General features: G+C 43.0%; 1 protein-coding gene across 6 annotated transcripts in view; it reads right to left on the bottom strand.

Moving 5' to 3' along the window:
* The window catches only part of SLC15A2 (solute carrier family 15 member 2), an 85,093-nt gene that overhangs the window by 38,093 nt on the left and 26,897 nt on the right, over positions 1-20,103 (bottom strand). For all 6 annotated transcript variants that reach the window (XM_068138988.1, XM_068138989.1, XM_068138990.1 and 3 more), the window contains 11 exons: positions 18,474-18,564; positions 16,302-16,379; positions 13,544-13,626; positions 12,043-12,129; positions 11,624-11,713; positions 11,231-11,275; positions 9,022-9,054; positions 7,860-7,948; positions 5,590-5,671; positions 3,549-3,674; positions 2,602-2,766 (listed from right to left, as the gene is read on the bottom strand). In XM_068138988.1, coding sequence (XP_067995089.1) covers positions 2,602-2,766; positions 3,549-3,674; positions 5,590-5,671; positions 7,860-7,948; positions 9,022-9,054; positions 11,231-11,275; positions 11,624-11,713; positions 12,043-12,129; positions 13,544-13,626; positions 16,302-16,379; positions 18,474-18,564 — 969 coding nt within the window. The remainder of the gene's footprint in view (positions 1-2,601; positions 2,767-3,548; positions 3,675-5,589; positions 5,672-7,859; positions 7,949-9,021; positions 9,055-11,230; positions 11,276-11,623; positions 11,714-12,042; positions 12,130-13,543; positions 13,627-16,301; positions 16,380-18,473; positions 18,565-20,103) is intronic.

The following is a 20,103-nucleotide window of genomic DNA, read 5'->3' as shown; positions in this document are numbered from 1 at the left end:
TCATGGTAGTTGGGTTATGGTTGAACTTGATGATCATAAAGGTCTTTTCCAGCCTTAATGATTCTATGATAAGCTTTGCATCAGGCCACAGGAGTAAAGTCCTTCTACAATGAAGCCAATGGCAAAATTTTAGCTCCACCAAGGGCTTAAGATGAGATCATAGGGCTTTTTCTCATGTCCTGTGTAACAAAGGCTACAGATTTTCAGGCAGTCACTCTGAGGCATGAAACACCCTTCCAAAGAAGCAGATCTGAAGAGAGCATTACCCACATTAGTCTCTTTCAATTACTATTTGCAATTAAACATTAATGCCTTACTCTTACAAAACCTGCAACCGCTTAACTCTCAGACCTTGATTCTTGATATAATGTTGGAAGATAGGTTGGGCTTGATGATCTCAAAGGTCTTTTCCAACCTGGTTAATTCTTATTCTAATTCTTCCACTTGACAGAAACCTAAGGCCAAGAGGAACCTCTCGGTTGCTAGTTTGATCATCATGTGTTACCTATTTTCCCTGACCCTCAATACCCAAGGGATAAAACTGTTGTATGGTGCTGGCAGAGAGAGCAGGAGAAACCAAAATGCATCGAGTTTGTTTGCACTCAGTCTCTGCAGACATATCCCTGAAATATCCACCTGGTGGGGCACACTGGGGAGGGAGAGTGCATCTCCTGGAGATCACAGTTCAACACTTAATACAATCTACATTCATTTGAGGAGGGCCTATTTGGTGTACAATGCTGACAAAAAAAAAAGACAATAAAATCATAGCTCTGCCCTGAAGATTGTACGTCACAAAAAGAATACAGAACAAGGTTCTTGGCTGGTAGAAATCTGTAGTTGGTGCCATGTAGGCTTCACCTGGAAGGGAAACTTCAATTTGCACTCCCCACAGATGGAACCCAGGCAAGCCAAAAGGGACTCAACCTACCCTCAGAAACTTTCTCTTAAATTTTTGCAGCCCTTTCTCCACACTTTCTTTCTGGTGTTGAACCCTCAGCTTTTGAGTCCAAGGAGCCAGAATTTCAGTACACCTATAAAATGTCTGTTATACTTCAGTGTGATGTGCTGACCCACAAATCATAAAAAGTATGCCCTAAATAATAAATAGCCACAGTGAGTAACAACTATCAGAGCAATAAATAATAAATGACACCATCATTTTTTTCCATGGGAGACACAAGGGGATTAACACTCTAGTTTGTTGCAGACAGGCCAGCCAAATTATTACTTGCTTTCATTGATGATCCCTAGAGCTCTCAAATTCATTTCCTGCCTACTCAAGAGCCCACAAAGGAAAAGAAACCAATTTCAGATTGGATTCTTCCAGGGAAACAACCCCACCTGAGTGAAGGGGTCAAACTCAGCAGTGAGGGAGGCCAACATGTGTCATGGCTATCCCAGGGCAAGCCCAGCAACACAGGCATTGCCTGCTTTAAGATGCTGTCTTTCACAACTACTTATCTATAGCTGAGAATGACAGGTCAATAGCATCACACCACAGCACGTGGGAAACCTGCCTGTGGCCCAGTGGGTATTAATTCAAGCACAGGCTAGATCTCTAAGGAGCACAGAGATGTACTGAAGCTCAGAGATTGCTTTGCTCCAGCCTGTTTGCTCGAGCCAGGCTTTCAGTTCTTAAGGACTGTGTGGAAATCACTGTACAAGTATTCATTTCTTAAGTTAACAGCACACATTCATCAGGGTCACAGGGAAATGTGACAAAACTGTGTGAAAATGAGCCCCAGGGTCTACACCATAAAGCAGAAAAAAACCCTCAAACAATAAAACAATGTCAGGAAAAAACCCCAGATTCTTAAAACTCCTCATTTTTAAAAGCAGTTAAGTGATTTCTACTATATATTGAGTGCTTAGCAAGGTAGCCATGCAAGGTAGGAGCCTGAGGAACTGCAAAGACAATTGCTATTTTAGCATGAGGACTGATTCTTATGGCATTTACAAACCAGCCACAGTATATAATAACCCCATTCATTTTAAGACAGATTCTTTGAATAAGACTATACAGCAAAGATATCAGAATCCATCCCTTTTCATCCCATATGCCTTTCTCTGTTGCAGCAATACACAAAAGTCCAAACACAGCCAGCTCTGCTGCAGTCTGAGACAAGCTTAATCATTTATTCTGTTCAGCAAAACAAATGGGCCTTCTGTGCATTTTCACTAAACACTTGCAATAACTAAACCCAGAATCGTTCCTCTGATGCTTCTATTCAGTGCCCAGCCCCAGAGCCTCTTTAACATCTTTGCTTTATAGAACCATCTTTGGGGAAAATCTCTGGCTCTCTGTTTCCTCAGCTTTCTCAAGCTCTGCTGCCTAGCAGGCATGACTCTGCTCTCCCAGTGCAGCATTCACTGGATTAAAGTGTGCCCAGAATCTCTCAGATGCCATAACACCTCTATTAATCAGCCAGCAGAAAAGTGCACAGATCCAGTGCCGCTAGCTATGAAGTCAGGCTTAGAGCATCTGAGAGCAATCAGACAGACATTGCACTGAGTAAATGAATTAATGAGCCTATTACCCCATTGTATCATCACAGCCATTGAATTAATACTGTATTTACACTTCACTCCCACACTCACTAAGTGGCTTGATAGGCTTCCTTCTGCCTCAAAAACAACTAAGCTGTATACTGATTTTTCCTTCACAGTGTGGTTAAAAACAAGAGACAATCCTTGATGTTGCAGGGTGAAGCGAAGGCTCTGTTGCTCTCCATTCAATATTAATTTTGAGTACTCAGCTGGGTTCTGTAAAAAAAACAAAACAAACAAACAAAAAAATATTGTTACACTTTTTTCAGATGAGAAAGGATCTCGCTCTTCCCATCAAGTGTAACCCTATCCTCTCTTCAAGGGAGCTCGTAAAGAAAGGTTAACAGTCAGAGCTGTCTTCTACAGCAAAGGACCTATGCTCATCCATAGGTTTTGGGCTGGTCAAGACAGAGTTTAGAGTATGTTCTCTTGCAGGATGCAACCCATAAGAGAGAGAACACCTTCTGCCCACACAGCTACCCTTTCCCACGGCCCTGCTCTACCCCATGGGACCACATCTAAAACATGACAAGCTGCTGGTGGCCAATGGACTGCTGCCATTAGTCCCAAATTAGCCAGGCCTGTAACACAATCTGGAATCTGAAATAGGAAATGACACAGTGCCCATGACCACTTAATTGTCTCCCCATTTCTTTTTTCCTTTGCAGGTGAACACCTCTGCAATACCTGGTCTGAGAACTGAGAGATGTGAGCTGAACATCTCTACACATTCTCCTTAAGACAATTAACCTTTGTTTCTAATTACATGTCCATGTAGTTAGCCATTTCCTCCTCTGCCATAGAAACATGTCTCCAGACTGTCCACTTCTGTTTCATGAACAGAGGTGATAATAAGCTCTTCCCATGCACTTCTAAGGCATTGGAAGTGAACAAGCTATAGCACCCATGGTCTTTATTAGCAAACGCCTGGGAAAAAAGCCCAACCTTTCTTCAGTGGGAGGCAAGTCAGGCCTTACCACCTGCACATTTATGCTTACCTGAAAAGCTTCCACAGGCTGCTGAAACAGGTCCCGGTCTTGGATTGTGACTCGAACAGGGTCCTTTGCCAAATTCAGGACCCGAATTAAACTTTCTTCTGGGACGAGCCGAGGCATATCAGTTTCCTAATTAAAGTAAAAGGCTTTAAGTGCTATCTGTATGCTTTATTAGCACTTTAATATCTCTTCATTTTTAGCCATAATATTCTTCCTCTCTGTAATGACACTTTTCCATCCCTTCCTCATCAGAAGTTGCACTGAGAGAAAAATGACCATAAATCTTATTTAGGGGAGGTTTTCTCATAGTAGCTCAATAGCCAACCATTCATTCCTCCCAAAAATTGCTCTTCACACCACTAAGCATGCAGACTACAAAACTGCTGGGAAGGTAGAACAATGTCACTGCTTTCATTACACAGCTCCCTAGTGCCTGATTTAATCAAATGCCATATCAGAACAGAAAAAAAAATGTGCTTAACTTTCAAAAGCAGTGGCCAGACTAATTGTTTCCCACTGTAGTCCATGACTGGGCAAAGGATTAGGCCAGAATCTGAGCAGCATTGAAAATCCCAGTCCAGCTCCATGCCTGTAATGGATGCTTTTGCATTACTTGCCACCATGCCAACTAGATAGGTTTTATTGCCTGTTTTCTGAGAAAGGGAAGAGGATGCCTCCAGCACAGAGGTATCTATTTCTGTCAGTAATAATATTCTAGGAGTAATACATCAATCAGTGCTACCCTTGTACTACCTGGAGATCTAAAATGAATATTTTTTTCCCACACTTCTCATTTTTCCCTCTCTCTCTACTTTCAAGTAGCTGCCAGCAATACTTCAGAGCTATCTCATCCTATAATTTGGGTATTGCAGATAGGACAGTTTGAATTTAACCCCATGGGAAGACACACTGTTATAGAGAACAAAGTGGCATTGATTTCCCTGTACCCACATGCTGCTCTGGACCAACAGGCCTGTTAATGTTATCTAGCAAATTCCATTACTCTAGCTTTTCACCTGTGCTATCCACAGCCAAGCCAAGGTGGGCCATCCTATACCTCTTTTTGCTAAGAGCTTTTAGTGGCCTTCAGAGTCAAATTTTCATGCCAGACTGAGGTATCCTTAACTCAGCTTGCCTCTGCCTGGAGGAGCCACTCATAGCCAGAGCAGACCTTCAGTGCTCAGCCACAGCTGCTGCTGGTGGCAATGAGAGGATTTCTTTGCTCATGTAAAGAAAGATAACCTGAACCCACAAAGTCTCATTTCAGTGTGAGACTTGTCAGTGGATTCACCTGAGGAACCAGCAGATGTTAATCCAGGGCTGTGTGCCAATCACTCTAACAGAACACTGCAAGTGTACATGGAAGCTTTAAAAATTAATCCTCTACTCACTTTTGTGAGACAAATGTCAGCCAAAGTCTGCACCAGGCTGGTACTGGGCCAGAAACAAATGGTACAAAACTGTGGGGGCTAACATCAGATTTACAAGAGGTTTGCTGCCATTCTGTCTAGGGATGCCCATCAGTCCCTGATGCCTGTTACTATAGAAGTGATCACATTCACCTGCCCCACTGGAGAAACAATTTGGCTTGTAAAAACCCACATCCCCATGCTAAACTAGGAAAGTAATTCAGTTTAAAAACCAAAACCATCACACACACATGAAAAAACCCACACCCAAAGAGTATAATACAAGCAAGCTAAGGCAAGAAATAGGAGAGAGAACAAACTACCTTTTGAGAATTAATCACTATCATTAACTAGATGTCTGTCAAGCACTTTGATGATGGAAATCTAGAATATAGACCAACACAGATGACCGGCACAGCAAAACTGTAAGGACTAGAGACAGAGACAAAGAGAAAGAGAGGGAAAAGTAGACAGAGAATTATCATTAGCAACTGGATCAGTATGCTCAATTGTAAAGAATGGAATAAAAAAATATATCAAGGAAGGCAATGGTTAAAAGGATTAACTAACAGGCATCCATAAAAATACTCCAGGGAAAGAACACGTTTCTGAAGGATCCCATGTGCTATACTTACACTGATTTTGACTTCTATAATAGCTGCAAGTCCAAATGCCATCCCTGCAAGGATCATACCTGTTGCCATTTTCCTAATAGGTCTATGGAGTAAATGAGAGAGGTGCCATTAAGAAAAAAATTCATAGAACACCATTCCTCAGAGCCAAAGATGTGCCAAATCCATGTAATAAACTGTCCAACAGGTGGCACTGGGGATGACATGCTGTTTAAATTGCCAATCATTTAGCTTTAAACTATTCTAGTATTTTGTATTAGGCCAGCACTGAGGCCAATTAAAAATTATATGCCATGGAAAAAAAAGCTCTTTGCTTGCAAGTTTCATATTATCTCGTCCCTAGCTCTTCTAGTGGGAATAGCTCACGGCATTATGTTAAACTGCGGCGTTGGAAGGAGCATTAGAAATGATGTATCTTAAGTCCCTTTTGGGAAAGGCAAAGGCAAAGCAGCATGTTATTCAGCAGTAGGAATGAGGAGCAGGAAAATGTGTAGTTTGTGTCATCAGTGTTTCTGACCATCTGTGGCATCATTCTGGTTTCTTGCGTATGCCAATACATTTACATTTCGAGAGAATAAAGAGTTTGCCTCTGAGTCTGGAGCAAAACTAGCACAATTCTACCAGAGTCATAGAGTAAAGTAGGTCCAGAATGGCTGGTCCAAATTCAGTATCGAGTTAGTGAGATTTGAAACAAGTCTGGTTCTAGATTCAGTGGTCCCCGCTCTTCGTTGTGGTCTGGATTCATGTTCCAGATTAGGAACCCAAACTCTGCCCTGGGATGAGAGAACATTTACTGATTGCAACTTGCAATAAAAACAAAACAAAACAAGAACCCCACACCAGTCCCAAACCAAAACAGTTTGCTCTTCAGTGCTGCATTAGGATTAAAATTTTGCAGCCACATAGGGGAACACCCTGCAGGCTACAATGTTTCCACAGCCACTTCTACAGCTGAACTGCTTGGCAACCTGTCAGTATCCCACATGCAGTGGATGGAACGACGCGGCATTCGGTCTTGATCACGAGTTTGTGCTGCTGGGTCTGGGAACACGCACTGTATAGGCTGGGAACTGGTCACCGGGCAGTCACTCAACATCATGGCATCTGTCGAGTCAGGGCTCAGTCCAAGGCACAGGCTCACACTGACATAGCATGGAGAAGCACAGCTTCTGACATGTGACCTCCAAAGGCCACCATAGCAGGGCTGGACAAGGTCAAATAATCACATAATATCTTTGGTTGGAAGAGACCTTCAAGATCATCTAGTCCAAACTTTGACTCAGCACTGTAAGGTCACCACTAAACAGCAGGCCCACATGCCATTTAAATACCTCCAGGGATGGTGACTCCACCAGTGCCCTGGGCAGACCATTCCAGTGTTTGACAACCCTTTCAGTGAAGAAATATTCTTTGATAAGACTTTAGGTGCAAGTAAGTTGGTGTGATGGGGAGGGATCAGTAGGGTGAAGAGGTAGGCTTCTAAGGCTCCTTCCATCCCCAGTTTGTGTGGTTTTGTCTAGGCAGCATTTTAGTGTGGATTAGGAACATGATTTTTAAGCCAATCTCTCAGTGCCCCTTACCACACTGCACTTCACACTGAGAAGTGGTGCTAAAGCATAGAAACTTGGATGCTTTCAGCTGAAACTGCACTGTCAGAAACACTCCACAAGTGCACATATCATAGTCCCCCTGCTAAAGGGCATCAGTCCACAGGGGCAGACTACAGATGCTCTGAAGTAAAAAATCTCCCAAAATGTGTTAAATGGGTCTCAGAACCAACCTGGAGGTCTGCTTCCACTGCACTGCACTTCTTGCTAACATAGACTAAGGATAAAATGCCTGGGCCATATGGAAATTTCCTTATGTACCCACTGGATTGGGTTGTAGCATGGAATTTGCTTTCACAGCACCATATGTAGTCTACATGGGACACTGAATTTGGCCCCACAAGGCCTGACCTTTCAGGGAGGTAATTATTTAAGGATGATGTAGGTGATAAGGTGAAGAACACATTGATCAGATTCAAAGAGGCATTGTTCATATCTGCTTTCAGGGAAAATCTGTACAGAGCAGGATCACTGCATTTTCCTCCCTAGAATTTCCAGGGCCTACGGAAGAGGCTGATGCTCTTCTTCAGCTTCTTGGAGCTGGAGTAGAGTCAGGTAATGGGAAGGGTGAATGGGAATCTTTGTTTCTGCTCCTTAAAAGCTATTCTGCACACTTGCTGTAAAAGAAAAAGCACTGAGGCATCTGCATTGTCCCCAAGTACTTACGTGAAATTAAATTTGCACATGTTTATCAGGGGGTAGAGCCCAAGGTCAAAAACTGGGATGAAGACAAGAATAAGAAGTGGATTTAAGAACTGCAATACAAAAGAATGGGAGTTTAGTGACTAGAAAGCAACTTTCAGTAATTAAACTCATAAAGCACTGTCCTCCAGAAAATAATTCCATTACAGAAAGGACACGAACAAACACTTTAAAACCTTGTTTTAAAATATAATCATAGTTTGCACTTCAACAGCTTCTGATATTTAATTTTCACAGGCATGAATACATTTCATTCATATCATCCCCTCCAGGAGGTAAGCCAGCATCATTGGTCCAGTTTCCCTGAAAAGAGAACTGAAGCATTATGGTTTTAAAGAGTACAAACCCCACTGACAACAGAGGCAGGTGATTTCCAGTGGCTGTGCTGGGACCTTACAACAAATCAGCAATGCTAGACACATCTTGGGACTCTGGCAAAATCCCAGAGGAACAGGCACTGTTCTGTGAGACTGGCAATTTCTTGCACTTCCACACACTTTGGTAATCCCCTAGGAAACTAAATTTCTGCTGGGAGGGGCAGTTTGTCTGCCAGTCAGCAGTGGCAGAGTAAGAAAACAGTGACACAGAACAAGCAGAGAGAAATTCTCTTTCACTTTCAAAGGAAGATTTCAGAGAACAAAACAGCTTTGAATTTTTCCAGAGCTGCTCAGCATACGAATTATAATCAACTACAACAACACAGTGCTGTGTTGGAGCCTTCACATTTTCATCTGCCCTGCAGAAAGTGAGAAAGGAAACATATTTCACGTATAATGCTCACCCCAGCACAGGGGCATTTTAGAAGGAGACACAGCATGTATCCTTTACATGCCAGCACTGGTTCAACCACCATTATGGTGCATCTCTCCCTGTAGCTCTGCACTGCTCTGCAGGATTCAACCTCCATGTAAAGATATCCTTGGGGTCTCCTGAATCCCAAGGTTAAGCTTGCAAAGCAGATAGTGAGCAATAAGGCAGAGTCCACACCACAGCAGTCAGCAGGAGCACTGCTATTACCTTCAAAAGCATCAGAGCAAGGCCACTGTTCCATGAGAAAAATAAAAATGAGGGGAAAAACGAAAAAAATATTTCTAAGGGGCATTTCCCACCCTAGAGTGCATTTTACCTGCATTTGGTCAGGTTGAAGGACATATATTCCCTGAAACAAAAAGATATTTCAGGTGATTCATAAACACCATAAGATAACAGCACATGTGGTAAATAAGCAACTGGTCCAGTAGAGACCTTAGCAGCAAAGGTGATTTCCTCAAATGCTTTATGTTGGCTTTAGCAGCTGATACTGTGCTCTTGACATTTCTTGTCTAAGGACACTGCTTCTGATGAGAATCGTTTTGCAGAAGGAAGATCCACTCAGACCTTGATATACAGCTTCTGGGACACAGCTGATGAGAGGCACTGAGACCTATCTTTCAGACTGGCTGAGCCATAAACTAGGTGACTGGGGAGTAATGGGCATGTTAGTGTCCAAGTTGGGGGTTAGGCTTAGAGGTTCCTCCCTCCCTGCTTCTGTAATAGGAAAAGCTCAAATCCTACAAGTGAGTGCTCTAAAGTTTCAGGACCCTCTGAGCTCTGTTGGCATTTCTCCCAAGCACCCCAAAAAGAGTATCAAAAGACCATGCCTGAGCCAGTAGGCTGCACAAACTCCTTTTTTCCCCTTCCTTATGTCGAGGGCACCTAATGGGCCTTGGTGAACTGTGACTTCCTGGTTTGAGCCAAGAATCCTCAAGGCTGTAAAAGAAACCTCACCCTTGCATTACTGTACCCAGCCCCCAAAATGGAACAAAGTCAGCAGGGATGGTGGTAGAATCCCAGATCCCCAAAAGGGACCAATGAGCTGTCTCCAGGGGGGGGATGGTGTTTCTTTGAACTCCAGACAGTGCTTTTCATTTGAAAATAAGATGAAGAGTCGGGGAAATTAGGAAGGAAATAATATCTTTCCAGAAAAACACTGTTGGGGTTTGTCTCCTGCCTGCCAGGCTTACCCCTAGAAAAGCTACCTGTCTCTGATGGCAGCTCCCTCCTGGGAGAGTGAAAAGCACCCGTCACAGCAAAGGAGGCAAACATCCCCTCCTGCTACTTTGTGCATACTATGCAAATCTGCAACTAAGAAACAAGTCTGCAAATATTTAATCTCATACTAAGTAATTCCCTGTTGACTCCAGACTTCATCGCTGAGCCCCTTCTCTGCAGAAGGGGAAAGCATGGAACGGTACAGATATGAACTCCAGCAAGCCCAGTGATGGGATCACCCCATGGCTGCAGTTAATCCTCACCTTTGTGAGTTGGGATAACTCACCAGTGGAGAGCAGATGAGACTGACACACAACCCAAAAACCTATCCCAGTCAGTGTGACAATAAAAGCCCTGAATATGGCCTTCTGCTCCAGGGAGAGTTTGATAAGTGACACCTGCTGATTCTTAGATCTTCTGATAATGGATCACTAAGTGTATGAGACCAAAACAGCAGAAAACAAAGGGTTTAGATATATATCACAAAGATTGCATGACTTTTCATTGTTTTATCTTTCTGAGGTGGATGAATAGTTCCCAAGGTGTAGCCTTTTTCATGCCTTATTTGAATTAATTAAGCCTAATGAGCATCACATACTGAGTGCCCCATTTTAACAGGAGAGAAATGAAAAAGCTCAGATTTTGGGACTTAAGTCAATTTAAAACTGGAAAATGGACATTTACAATCCTAAGTTCTGATGTGAGCATTCACAGGTAAGAGACAGATGGTCCTTTAAAATATGTTTCTGGAAAACAGCCCTGTATGGTGGCATTTTTAGGCAGAGAGCTAATCCACATTTATCTACACCCTGCACCATTTTCCATTTACATCTTTGGAAAACTTTATGGCTACTAATTAATCCTCATCACATCTCAGCCCTATACACAACATTCCTGGTGGTTTTGAGAGGCTTAATGTATTACCAAGTAAACCAGAAAACAAATATACAACTACAACAGCTCTAGTTATGCCTTACAAGGGGTGTGTGAACTTTGCTTGACCTCTTTGTCTTCAGTGGAGGTAGCAGGCTGGAAACTACCTGCTCAAAGTCACAGAGTGACCAGTGCCAGTAGGGCAGCACTCCTGACCTTTCAGGCTGCTGCTGACTCCCCAGCCCCGGCTCCTTGCCATGGTGTGTCATGATGAATTGAGTGATAGCTGCACAGAGCCTCATGTTTCTAATGACCAAAAGTACAACTCACTCAAACTCATCAAGCTCTTAGTACTGTGGGACTCCAGTAAAAAAGCAAGAACAGTAATGTTACTACTAGCCTTACCAGTCCTGGGGACATTTAGTACTTACAAAATCAGCATTCATTTTTGTGGCTTGCAAAGTCCACCTGGATCCCTAAGGAGGAAACGGACAGCTGTGAAACCTTCAAGGTTTCTTATGAGGCTAGAAAACATGGGGACAGAGAAGAAGAAAGTGCTGGAAGTCTTTATTCTCCTCTATTTTTTCCCTTCTCTGTTCATCTGCCATTAGACAGAACACATTCATTCTCAACCTTCTGTGGTAGACACCCAGCAGAACCACAAAGGGATGGCCAGTGGTGACGGTGGGTGCTGCATTAGCAAGCCCCTGGACAACTGGCAGTAGTGTGGTGCTCTGTGTCCCCAGGATGTTTTGGTCTTACCCTGAAAGGACAGGGGTGTAAATGCAAGCCAGCAGACAGGCCAGCAATGCACTGTACTGTACCTGCTGATCAAACAGGGCCCAGAACATCGGCAGCGGTATGAAGAGGAAGAGAACGCGCGTCACCATTTTAACCTCCCCAATCAGCTGCTTCTATAAAAGGAACAGGCAAAAAGGTCAGATAGGGGTGAAAAGCCAACAGGTGAGTCAAGCCACAAAGCACTAGAGCTCCTATTTCTCTCTGCATGGCAGTTATTCGTGCTTACTCGTGACACTGGACACGTTTGCCTTTCTGCATGTCAGTGCAGCACCTAAACTGTCCAGTAAGGGTCAGGAGAGTACAGATGTGGGAAGGGACAGGACAAACGAGAGCCTGGTGCCTGTGACACATGATGAGGCCAGGCCAGTCTTACTCTCTCCCTTATCTGTCTGCCCATCTTTCCCCTTTCCCCTCCAAACCTGACAGATAGAGCATCACTTACTGAGTATTTTTCTGACGCCCAGTCCAGCCAGTGATCCCTCTTTGGAATCTGACGAGAGCGGTTTTTCAGCCGGTTTTTAATAGCAAACTAGGGAGAAAAACAGATGAGTAACACCCCTGTGTTGTACACCCCTGTGTTGTGCACCCACCCTTGTCACATTACCAACTCAAGGCTGCCCTCCCTTCTCATCCCCAAATCTAAGAAATGGCACAGAGTTGGAGAGCTTTTGCTGGAAAATTCCAAACTCTCAGACTGGGTGTTTTATGACTAATTCTCTTTAGGGAAGTTGCTGTGGCATTGTTTGATTAAGGTGTGGTGGGTTGAAATTTCCCCCCTCCAACATTAAATTTACCAGACCACCTCAGGTGGAAGCAAATGAAAGCTGTATTTCCAGGCAAAACTACAATCTACAATGGAATGCAATGAATATGTACAAAATCTGCTCAAGACCTGTGAGAAAAAAATTTTAAAGCCTAGCCTAAAACTACCACATAAGGTATGATGTGGGAATGAACTATCTCATGGGCTTGTCTTTTAGAGACAAACCTGACACCAGCCCCCAGAGATTGTTTCATGTTTGATTTAAAACAGGCTACATCATAAAGCTTTAATGTCATTTCTTTAGTTCTCTTCCAAAAAGCACCAGTTGGACTGACCACTGTGCTGGGGAGCAAATGCCTCATCATCTAAAGCAATGTCAAAATCAGAACTCTCACTCTCTTCTTGTTCTGTAGACCTTTCTTTGCATATCCCCAGTGTAGCCTGTGCTTCATTCACTCCAAGACCAGCTTTCAAGTCGGTTTCTCACTGAAGGAGAAATCAGTGACACTGAATTTGTAATTTGTTTATGCTGTGTGCTCCAGTCACTGAACACAGCCACACTGGCAAAAAGAGTGGCAGACCTCACTTAGAAACCCTGTCTTTAAGACCTGGCCTGTTTCACCAAGGCAAATCTCTCACTAGGTAAAAAGAAAATATCTGCTGTTTGGTTTCCTAAAAAAAAGAAACATCATTATCCACCTAATAATAAGAGAGTATTTTTTCCACATACTGAAGCAGCTCACACACTGAAAAATAATTGATAAGGATATAATGCAACTTCAGCAAGTCCTTCTTGCTGTTACATGAACATGCTGAATGTGCATAATAGGAATGTATACTATTTACTCTCTGCTGAACTGATAAACTTCAGTGAAATTATTCAGCTCAAAAAGAATGAGTCATATATCTAATACCCCAAGTTTCTGCATTTTTCTGTCAGTTTAGTCTGCCACCAGTGATTCTATTGACATCAACTGAACAATCTCATGGAGCTAAGTAAAAACAACAGAAATAATAACCTAGCAACTAAATATGTTTCTTATTCCTTATAGCTAATCAACAAGACCTCCAGGAGCAGGACACAGAAGAACTCCAAATGTCACCTCTCCTTTCCCTTTGCACTCTTCTTACCTGCAACCTCAGAATCATGAATTAAAAAGAGGGAATGGCACATACTTACACCAATGCATTTGCACACTTCCAGTAAGACATTCCCTTGTGGTGGTGTTTTTCTGTACAGTCCACTTCCAGCAATGAATACAACTGGAAAATATTATAATCCAAGTGGGAATTCACATGACTGAGACTCAACCCTGCACTGCCTTCTGATAAGGATCGCCCATTCCTGTGTTCACCAGGAATCCTCTGCTCTTGGGCCTTACAGAATAGAGCACTTTTAACAAAACAAACATACAAAATCCATTGAAGGCCTTCAGATGGAATAAAATATAGAATCCTACCAAGAGGCAGTGTGATCCCTAGGAAGTCACCATCATCATCTTATGATCTGTTTTGGCACAAGTACCTCCACATTTGATTCATACTGGGAATCAAAGCTTTGAAAATTGCCTCCATCTATGTTGTTTGTTTTGGTTGGTTTGGGTTTAGTTGGTTGGCTGGGTTTTGTTTGGTTTGGGTCTTTTTGTAGGCTAATTTTAAAATACAAGCCATATTGAATTGCTGCAGTTGATGTTGGAAATCAGCCTTGACTCAGTGCAACCATGTGAGGATTAATCCAGATCAGACATGGGCCCTGTGTACTTGCATCTCACACACATTTCAATGGGAATGGCCACCAAGGTCACTGCATCACACCCTGGTGTTAACAGAAATTACCTCCACGTATGGTTCCATGAAGAAATATAAAAGTTAAGATATTGTTTTCTCTTGGTTTTCTCCCTCAAAGCACAAAGAATATTGGATCAAGGCTTCAAAATCCTGTCAGAGATGGGGCTATCTGATTATATATTATTTGTTCTGCTCTTTGAGTGCCTCTGAGCACACTGCAATTCCAAAGACATTAGCAAGGAGAAGTACAATAAAAGCCAACCATGAAATCCTTATAACAAACCAACCTCAACTTTTGAAACTAACCCAATTGCCTGGGTTAATCCACAGCCAGTGGAGAAATGCAGGTACCTCAGTCCTAACTCAAGAAGTCTGGGACACTGCAGGGAGCTCAGCACTTTTCTGACTTTGAAGATATTTTGCATCCAGTTTTGACTTGCAGAACTGTCAGAGAGACTTCTGAAGTCACTTTATGTGAGATGCACTGAAAGACACTTGACCAATGTCACCCAGAGCGGGTAGGTGCACCACCTAATTTTTAGCATCAACCTGTGCACCTGTTGGTGCCTTTAAAAGGTGATTCATTAGATTTGCTGTAATGCTTTCTGGCAATACAACTGACTCCTTTGGCAACCGAGGTTCCCATGCTAGCTTTGGCAGTTGAAATTAAATAATACCAATCTATCTTCCCCTTTCAGAAACTGAAGCAGCCCAAAAAGCCTTGCTCCATAATATGCCCATTTTGCCTCTCGATGTATCCTCGCTTTCTGCCATCACAGGGAGAGGGCCAGTCAGGGCTGAAAGGGTATTTCCTCTACTTGTGCATGCTGCTCACATAGTCAAATATATCACTTGCAACAGCATTTTAGCACGATACAAAAGAACACAGAGCTGCTTTGCTGGGCAAGCCATGGAACCTGGCAGCAGGATACTAGCTAAAAACACATTTCAATTGATGCCCTCACCCAAACTGCAATATTTACACGTCCATTTTCCCCTGAGCAACTACTATTCTGCTAGAAACATTCATCATGATGGTGCACAGAGGAGCCTGTGCTGCCTTAAACTGATAGGAACAGGCCACAGGGGAAAAGAGAAGCTTCTCAAGCCTGTGACCATGCACATTTTTGAAAATAATTGCTGTAACGTCAGCTGTGGCCCAGTGGTATTTCTCCAGTGTCTTGATTTTTCTCTCTGATGGAAGTTTGAGGGGAGAGAGCAACATCCACATTCTCTGGGGGATGAACTTTTCAAATCACAGATGCAGTGGTGAAATCACACAATTGCTTGGTCTCTCAATTAAGCTAACAAGCTGAATAAGAAGTCACCCCATGCTGTGCCAAATACTCTTGAATGTAGTGTAATAAGGGAATGTTCCACTCAGCAGCTTACATCTGTGAAACTAAAGCTAATGGGGTGTCCTCTGTATTGGCAAAGAAGTAAGAAAGTGAAGTATTTTATAAGGGTTGAAGAAGAAATCTTGACAAGTACATTAATAGGGCTAAGATGCAAGCTTTAGGAAGGAGGGTGATTGCAGCTGTCTCCTGACATTTGGACAGTAAGGGCTTTTTGTTGCAACATAATAAGTTGTCACTGTAATTGTGGGCATTACTTCACCCGAGCTAAGTGAGACGTAACAAAATAAAGTAACATCTCATTCAGCTCCTTCTGTGATTTCTGTGGTGCATAGATTCTGATGCAAAGGTCTGAGCCATTAAAGACAGCCCCAGGCTGCAAAGCACCTGTGTAAAGGCTAGAAGTGGCATCCTAAGTTTCTCTTCTATAAGCTGGGGAACTCTGAAGGCTGTTCAGACCACAGTTCATAGACAAAGCTGCAAGCCATTAGGAGAAGCATTTTGCTGCCTTCTTCTGCTTTATAGAGCAAGGCAACTGCATTGTGAAACACCCACCAGACCACCCTCCTATCAGTATCAAAACAAAGGATTGCAGTAAAACCATGGCCGGCCCATGGCTAAGTGAAGAAGGGATTTTTTCTTGCTGCTCTGAATTGTGGAATTATTGGATGACCTTGAACCCTTGGGCTTCCCATTGCAGCACCCCTTCAGAGCTAGGGAATTTGTGCATTTTCTCATCTATCCATGGATTCAAAAATGGTAACTCCTGTTACAAGCATTATTGTTTCCACTCACCAAGTGCCAACACCATTAGTGCTGCTGGGACACCAAAAGCCAGTGCGTAACAGTCCTCTCCAAAACATTTCACATCCCCTGAAAAAGTCAGAAGTAAAAACACCTCATTACAGTCAGAGTTATGTTGCTGAAGCCTTTGACTTGCTTTCCCTAAATCAGTCACTTCCCCTGGCTTTAAATCTTTGTTGGTGCTTGACACCATGAATTGAATCTCCTTGAAACAGTTGTCCTCCCTTGATGATAACAATTTAGAGGCAGAGTTAGCAAAAGCAGCTGATAATAGGATATTGATGGGAATGATATAAGGGAGGGGATAGACATAATAGGTGGAAAGAAGTAGTAGAAACTGCAACTGGGGGTAAAACCACACAAAGCTAAAAGTAAACTGAAGATATTCTGTATTTACCTAGATCTAAATAACCAATACTGTGTTTCCACACTATTTGTGAGAGCTGCAAACCTGAATCTGGTTTCATAGCAACCTACAGTGGACAAAATAGAAGCCAATACCCCTACTATAAAAATGGGGTCACATGATTACTCTTAAAACTCCAGTTCTCTTTCTTACCACCTTCCCAATCTTACTGAAGGTAGTCTGCTCCAAACGTCAGGTCTTACAATTACACATCAGAAAGCCAAGTTTGTCACAGCATGGCTTTGCTCAATCTGAGCTACGGTTTACTGAAATTATGCCTCTTGGACCTGGTCAGTTCTCACACCACATGAATTTAGAGGTCCAGTTGCAAACAGCAAGCCAGCGGTGGGGTCTGTGTTTGTATGCCAGTGGCTACAAATTACTGCATTCTTACACTGAGTAATAACAAAAAGGCTAAACCAAGCCAACCTAGTTAACAGCAAACCAACTCATGAAGCCTTCATTTGTTCCTGTTTGATGTCCCTGTGCAGTCATGGTCAGCTACATAGCTCTGTGTGTGCATAGTTTTTATTCACTTATTTTCAGCAAATTAGCTGACATCCCACAAAGCTGGCAGTGAGACACTATGGGCACACTGAACTTTTGACATGCAAAATGAGCTGGATTTCTCCACCTAAAAGCATGCCTTCCAAATTTCTGCAAAATGTTTATAAACTGCATTTCTTGCTCTTGCATGACAGGCTTTCACACTTGGCAGCAATTTTACTCTTTCCCCATCTTCTCCACTAGTTTATTGCAAGGCTATATTGCCACAGGTTTTGATGTTTGAAGGGGACTGGATTTTCATTTGTGCATTGACTACAATGAGCAAAAGCCCCTTCTCAACAGAATGCCGACCGAGGGACACCAGCAAGAGAAAAAGGAAGAGATACAGTGTTTTTTCTTTCTTGTACACATGATGTCAATCTGAAACAAGCACACTTGTGGAATGAATGGCCTGTTAGAATAAGCACTCTGAACAAATAAATCTTCCTGGAGGCGATGGCACATAATGAAAAAAAAATTACTGAGTGTGAAGGCTACCTTGTCCCTGTCCCCATTGCTTACGGCCTGCAGCTCTGCCTCTGTGCCGGTATTTAGAGTGTGCCAATCCCCTTGGCTTCAAGGCTCTGCAATACAGTGAAGTAAGTGCAGCAAGACTGAGGAACTAAAAGGGATTGTGCAAACTGGGTAGAATGCAAAGTAGGTCTTAAGTGGGACATAGGCCTGTTCTTTGTTTCCAAGACTAGACGTTCAGGGCAACAATCTTGCAAGCAGACCCATGAAGACATGCCGGAGTGACAGGACAGAGCCCTCCAGAAGTTGGCAGCACCCTGTGGGAGGGGGACAGCAGGACTTCAAAACCAGCTCTGCCAATTTTTTTGGCCCTGACATCTGCACAGGACAGCAGAGATCAGTTCCCATCCACAGGTTACCTGCAGGCAAGACAAGGGAATAATCTTTCACTGGCAAGGAGGATTAGACAACCATATAGGTCCTTCCACCTTTCTCATATAAATTCAACAGTTCAGACTGGCTTTGAAATACAACCAAGAACGTAGTTTCTGTGACTTGTCTGCTACTACTATAAATCTGTTATGCTTGCTATGGCAGGATTAACAAGGCGTAAATGCAGTACACTGGCCACTCCACAGATCTGTAATTTCTGTCATTCAGTTGTCATAAGAGCCTAACTATGCACAGCAAAGTAGTCAGAGGGCAGCTAATTTATTGTTTTACTCCAATTCAGCACTGACCTCTTAACACAGGAGTTACAAACGTGGAGATCAAACTTCCAGCATTAATGGATAAATAGAAGATGGAAAAAAACTTGCTTCTCTCTGAGGTCTAAAACAAGAGAAGACAATATCAATGTCACAGCTAATGCACAGAATTGGGCTTGCAAATTGAGCACTATCAATTCTCTTGTTAGGAAGGCTGGCTAAATATTGACACACACAGCATAAAATGTTAAGTAAACAAGCTTTCATTCAGGTGACGGTAAATGCTCACACAAATCAGCTCAAGTTACTTGGGAAGTGCTTTGGGGCTTTTGGGCATTTCAGAGGAAAAGCCACTGCTTCCAAGGTGTTGTGAGACTGGAAGGACAGGAGAGGATTTACTTATTCAGAACAAGTAGCATGATTCAGATGCTCTGTCACCTAATTCAATCCAATTTGACATGGTTTGACAAGCTCATCATTTCTTCCCATGTCTGAGCTCTTTTTTCCTCCTCTCCTCTGTAGAAATACAAAAGAAACCTGTGTATTTTGAGGAGCTAGTAATAGCAGCATAGATGACAGAATGCCATCAAATAAGAGGTATACATAAGACAGGAGATTACTAAACCAAGGCAAGTCAACCTTGAACTAATACAGTAAATTAAATCTCCAGGAGCAATTTCAAGAGCCTGATGGAGAAACAAGCTCTAAGAGAAAGAGTTCAGAAGTTAACTGATGTTGTAACACATAGCTCATACAATCACTAGATTCCTGTTGATCACCTTTCTTCCTGCATAATTCATCATCTGGAAGGAATCAAGACCTTCATGCAGAGTGTGGTCTCTTTGTAGGAATAACGTGTGAAGGCATTCAACTGGGAGCAGCCTCTCTTTGCTTGTGGGGGAGACACACACACAGACACATGCACAGACAGATCTCTAAACCACCTCCCTGTGCCTGGCTGGGACAGCAGAGTGGAGAAAGAAGAGCAGGTTACCTGGCCTACCCCACACTCATCTGTGTCACCAACTGTGAGACACTTGAGTAGGGGAAATCAGCATTTAAGGATAGCCCAAGCCCAGGAAGCCAATGAATTCCATACATATTTAGTTTTGCTCCCAGCTGTCACCAGGGCCTGTAAAGGTAGTGGGAATGTTGCTTGAGACACAGATTGGTGTCTGGCAGAGAAGTCTTTAGGGCACCTTGAGCCATATCATTATGAAGTGAGCATCATTTGAATGTAAACCTTTAACTGAGTTGAGGAAGCTCCTTGGGGACCTGGTTCTGTTCCCTCTCCTTTTAATATGTCCTGCTTCTTCCTGCTCCCTGAGAAAACAATATTCACAAGGCTAGAAAACAGATGGAAATGTGAAAAATTGCAGGCAGCTAAAAGAGGACAGCTCTTAAGGAATGAAGCCTGGGATCCAAAATACAACCAATCTTTCTGTGACTGATGGTGCAGCCAACAGAAAATATTGCTACTTCATATGGCAAGAAGCTTCTCAGGGATTACTGCAGGGAAGGCGGGCAGGTAGGAAGGCTTTTCTTTATGTTCCCTTGAAAAGAAGGTATTGGGAGGGTGAGGGTGTGACACCCATTGCCTTCCACTGCTACCCCTCAAGGAGTCTGAGTGTCTCCTCCCTTGGATTAATGGCTTTTTGCCTTG

The sequence above is a fragment of the Melanerpes formicivorus genome, unplaced genomic scaffold, assembly GCF_026170545.1.
Source record: "Melanerpes formicivorus ecotype bairdi unplaced genomic scaffold, bMelFor1.0.p_v2 SCAF_5, whole genome shotgun sequence".
Lineage (NCBI taxonomy): Eukaryota > Metazoa > Chordata > Aves > Piciformes > Picidae > Melanerpes > Melanerpes formicivorus.
This window is presented reverse-complemented; position numbering and strand designations above follow the sequence as displayed.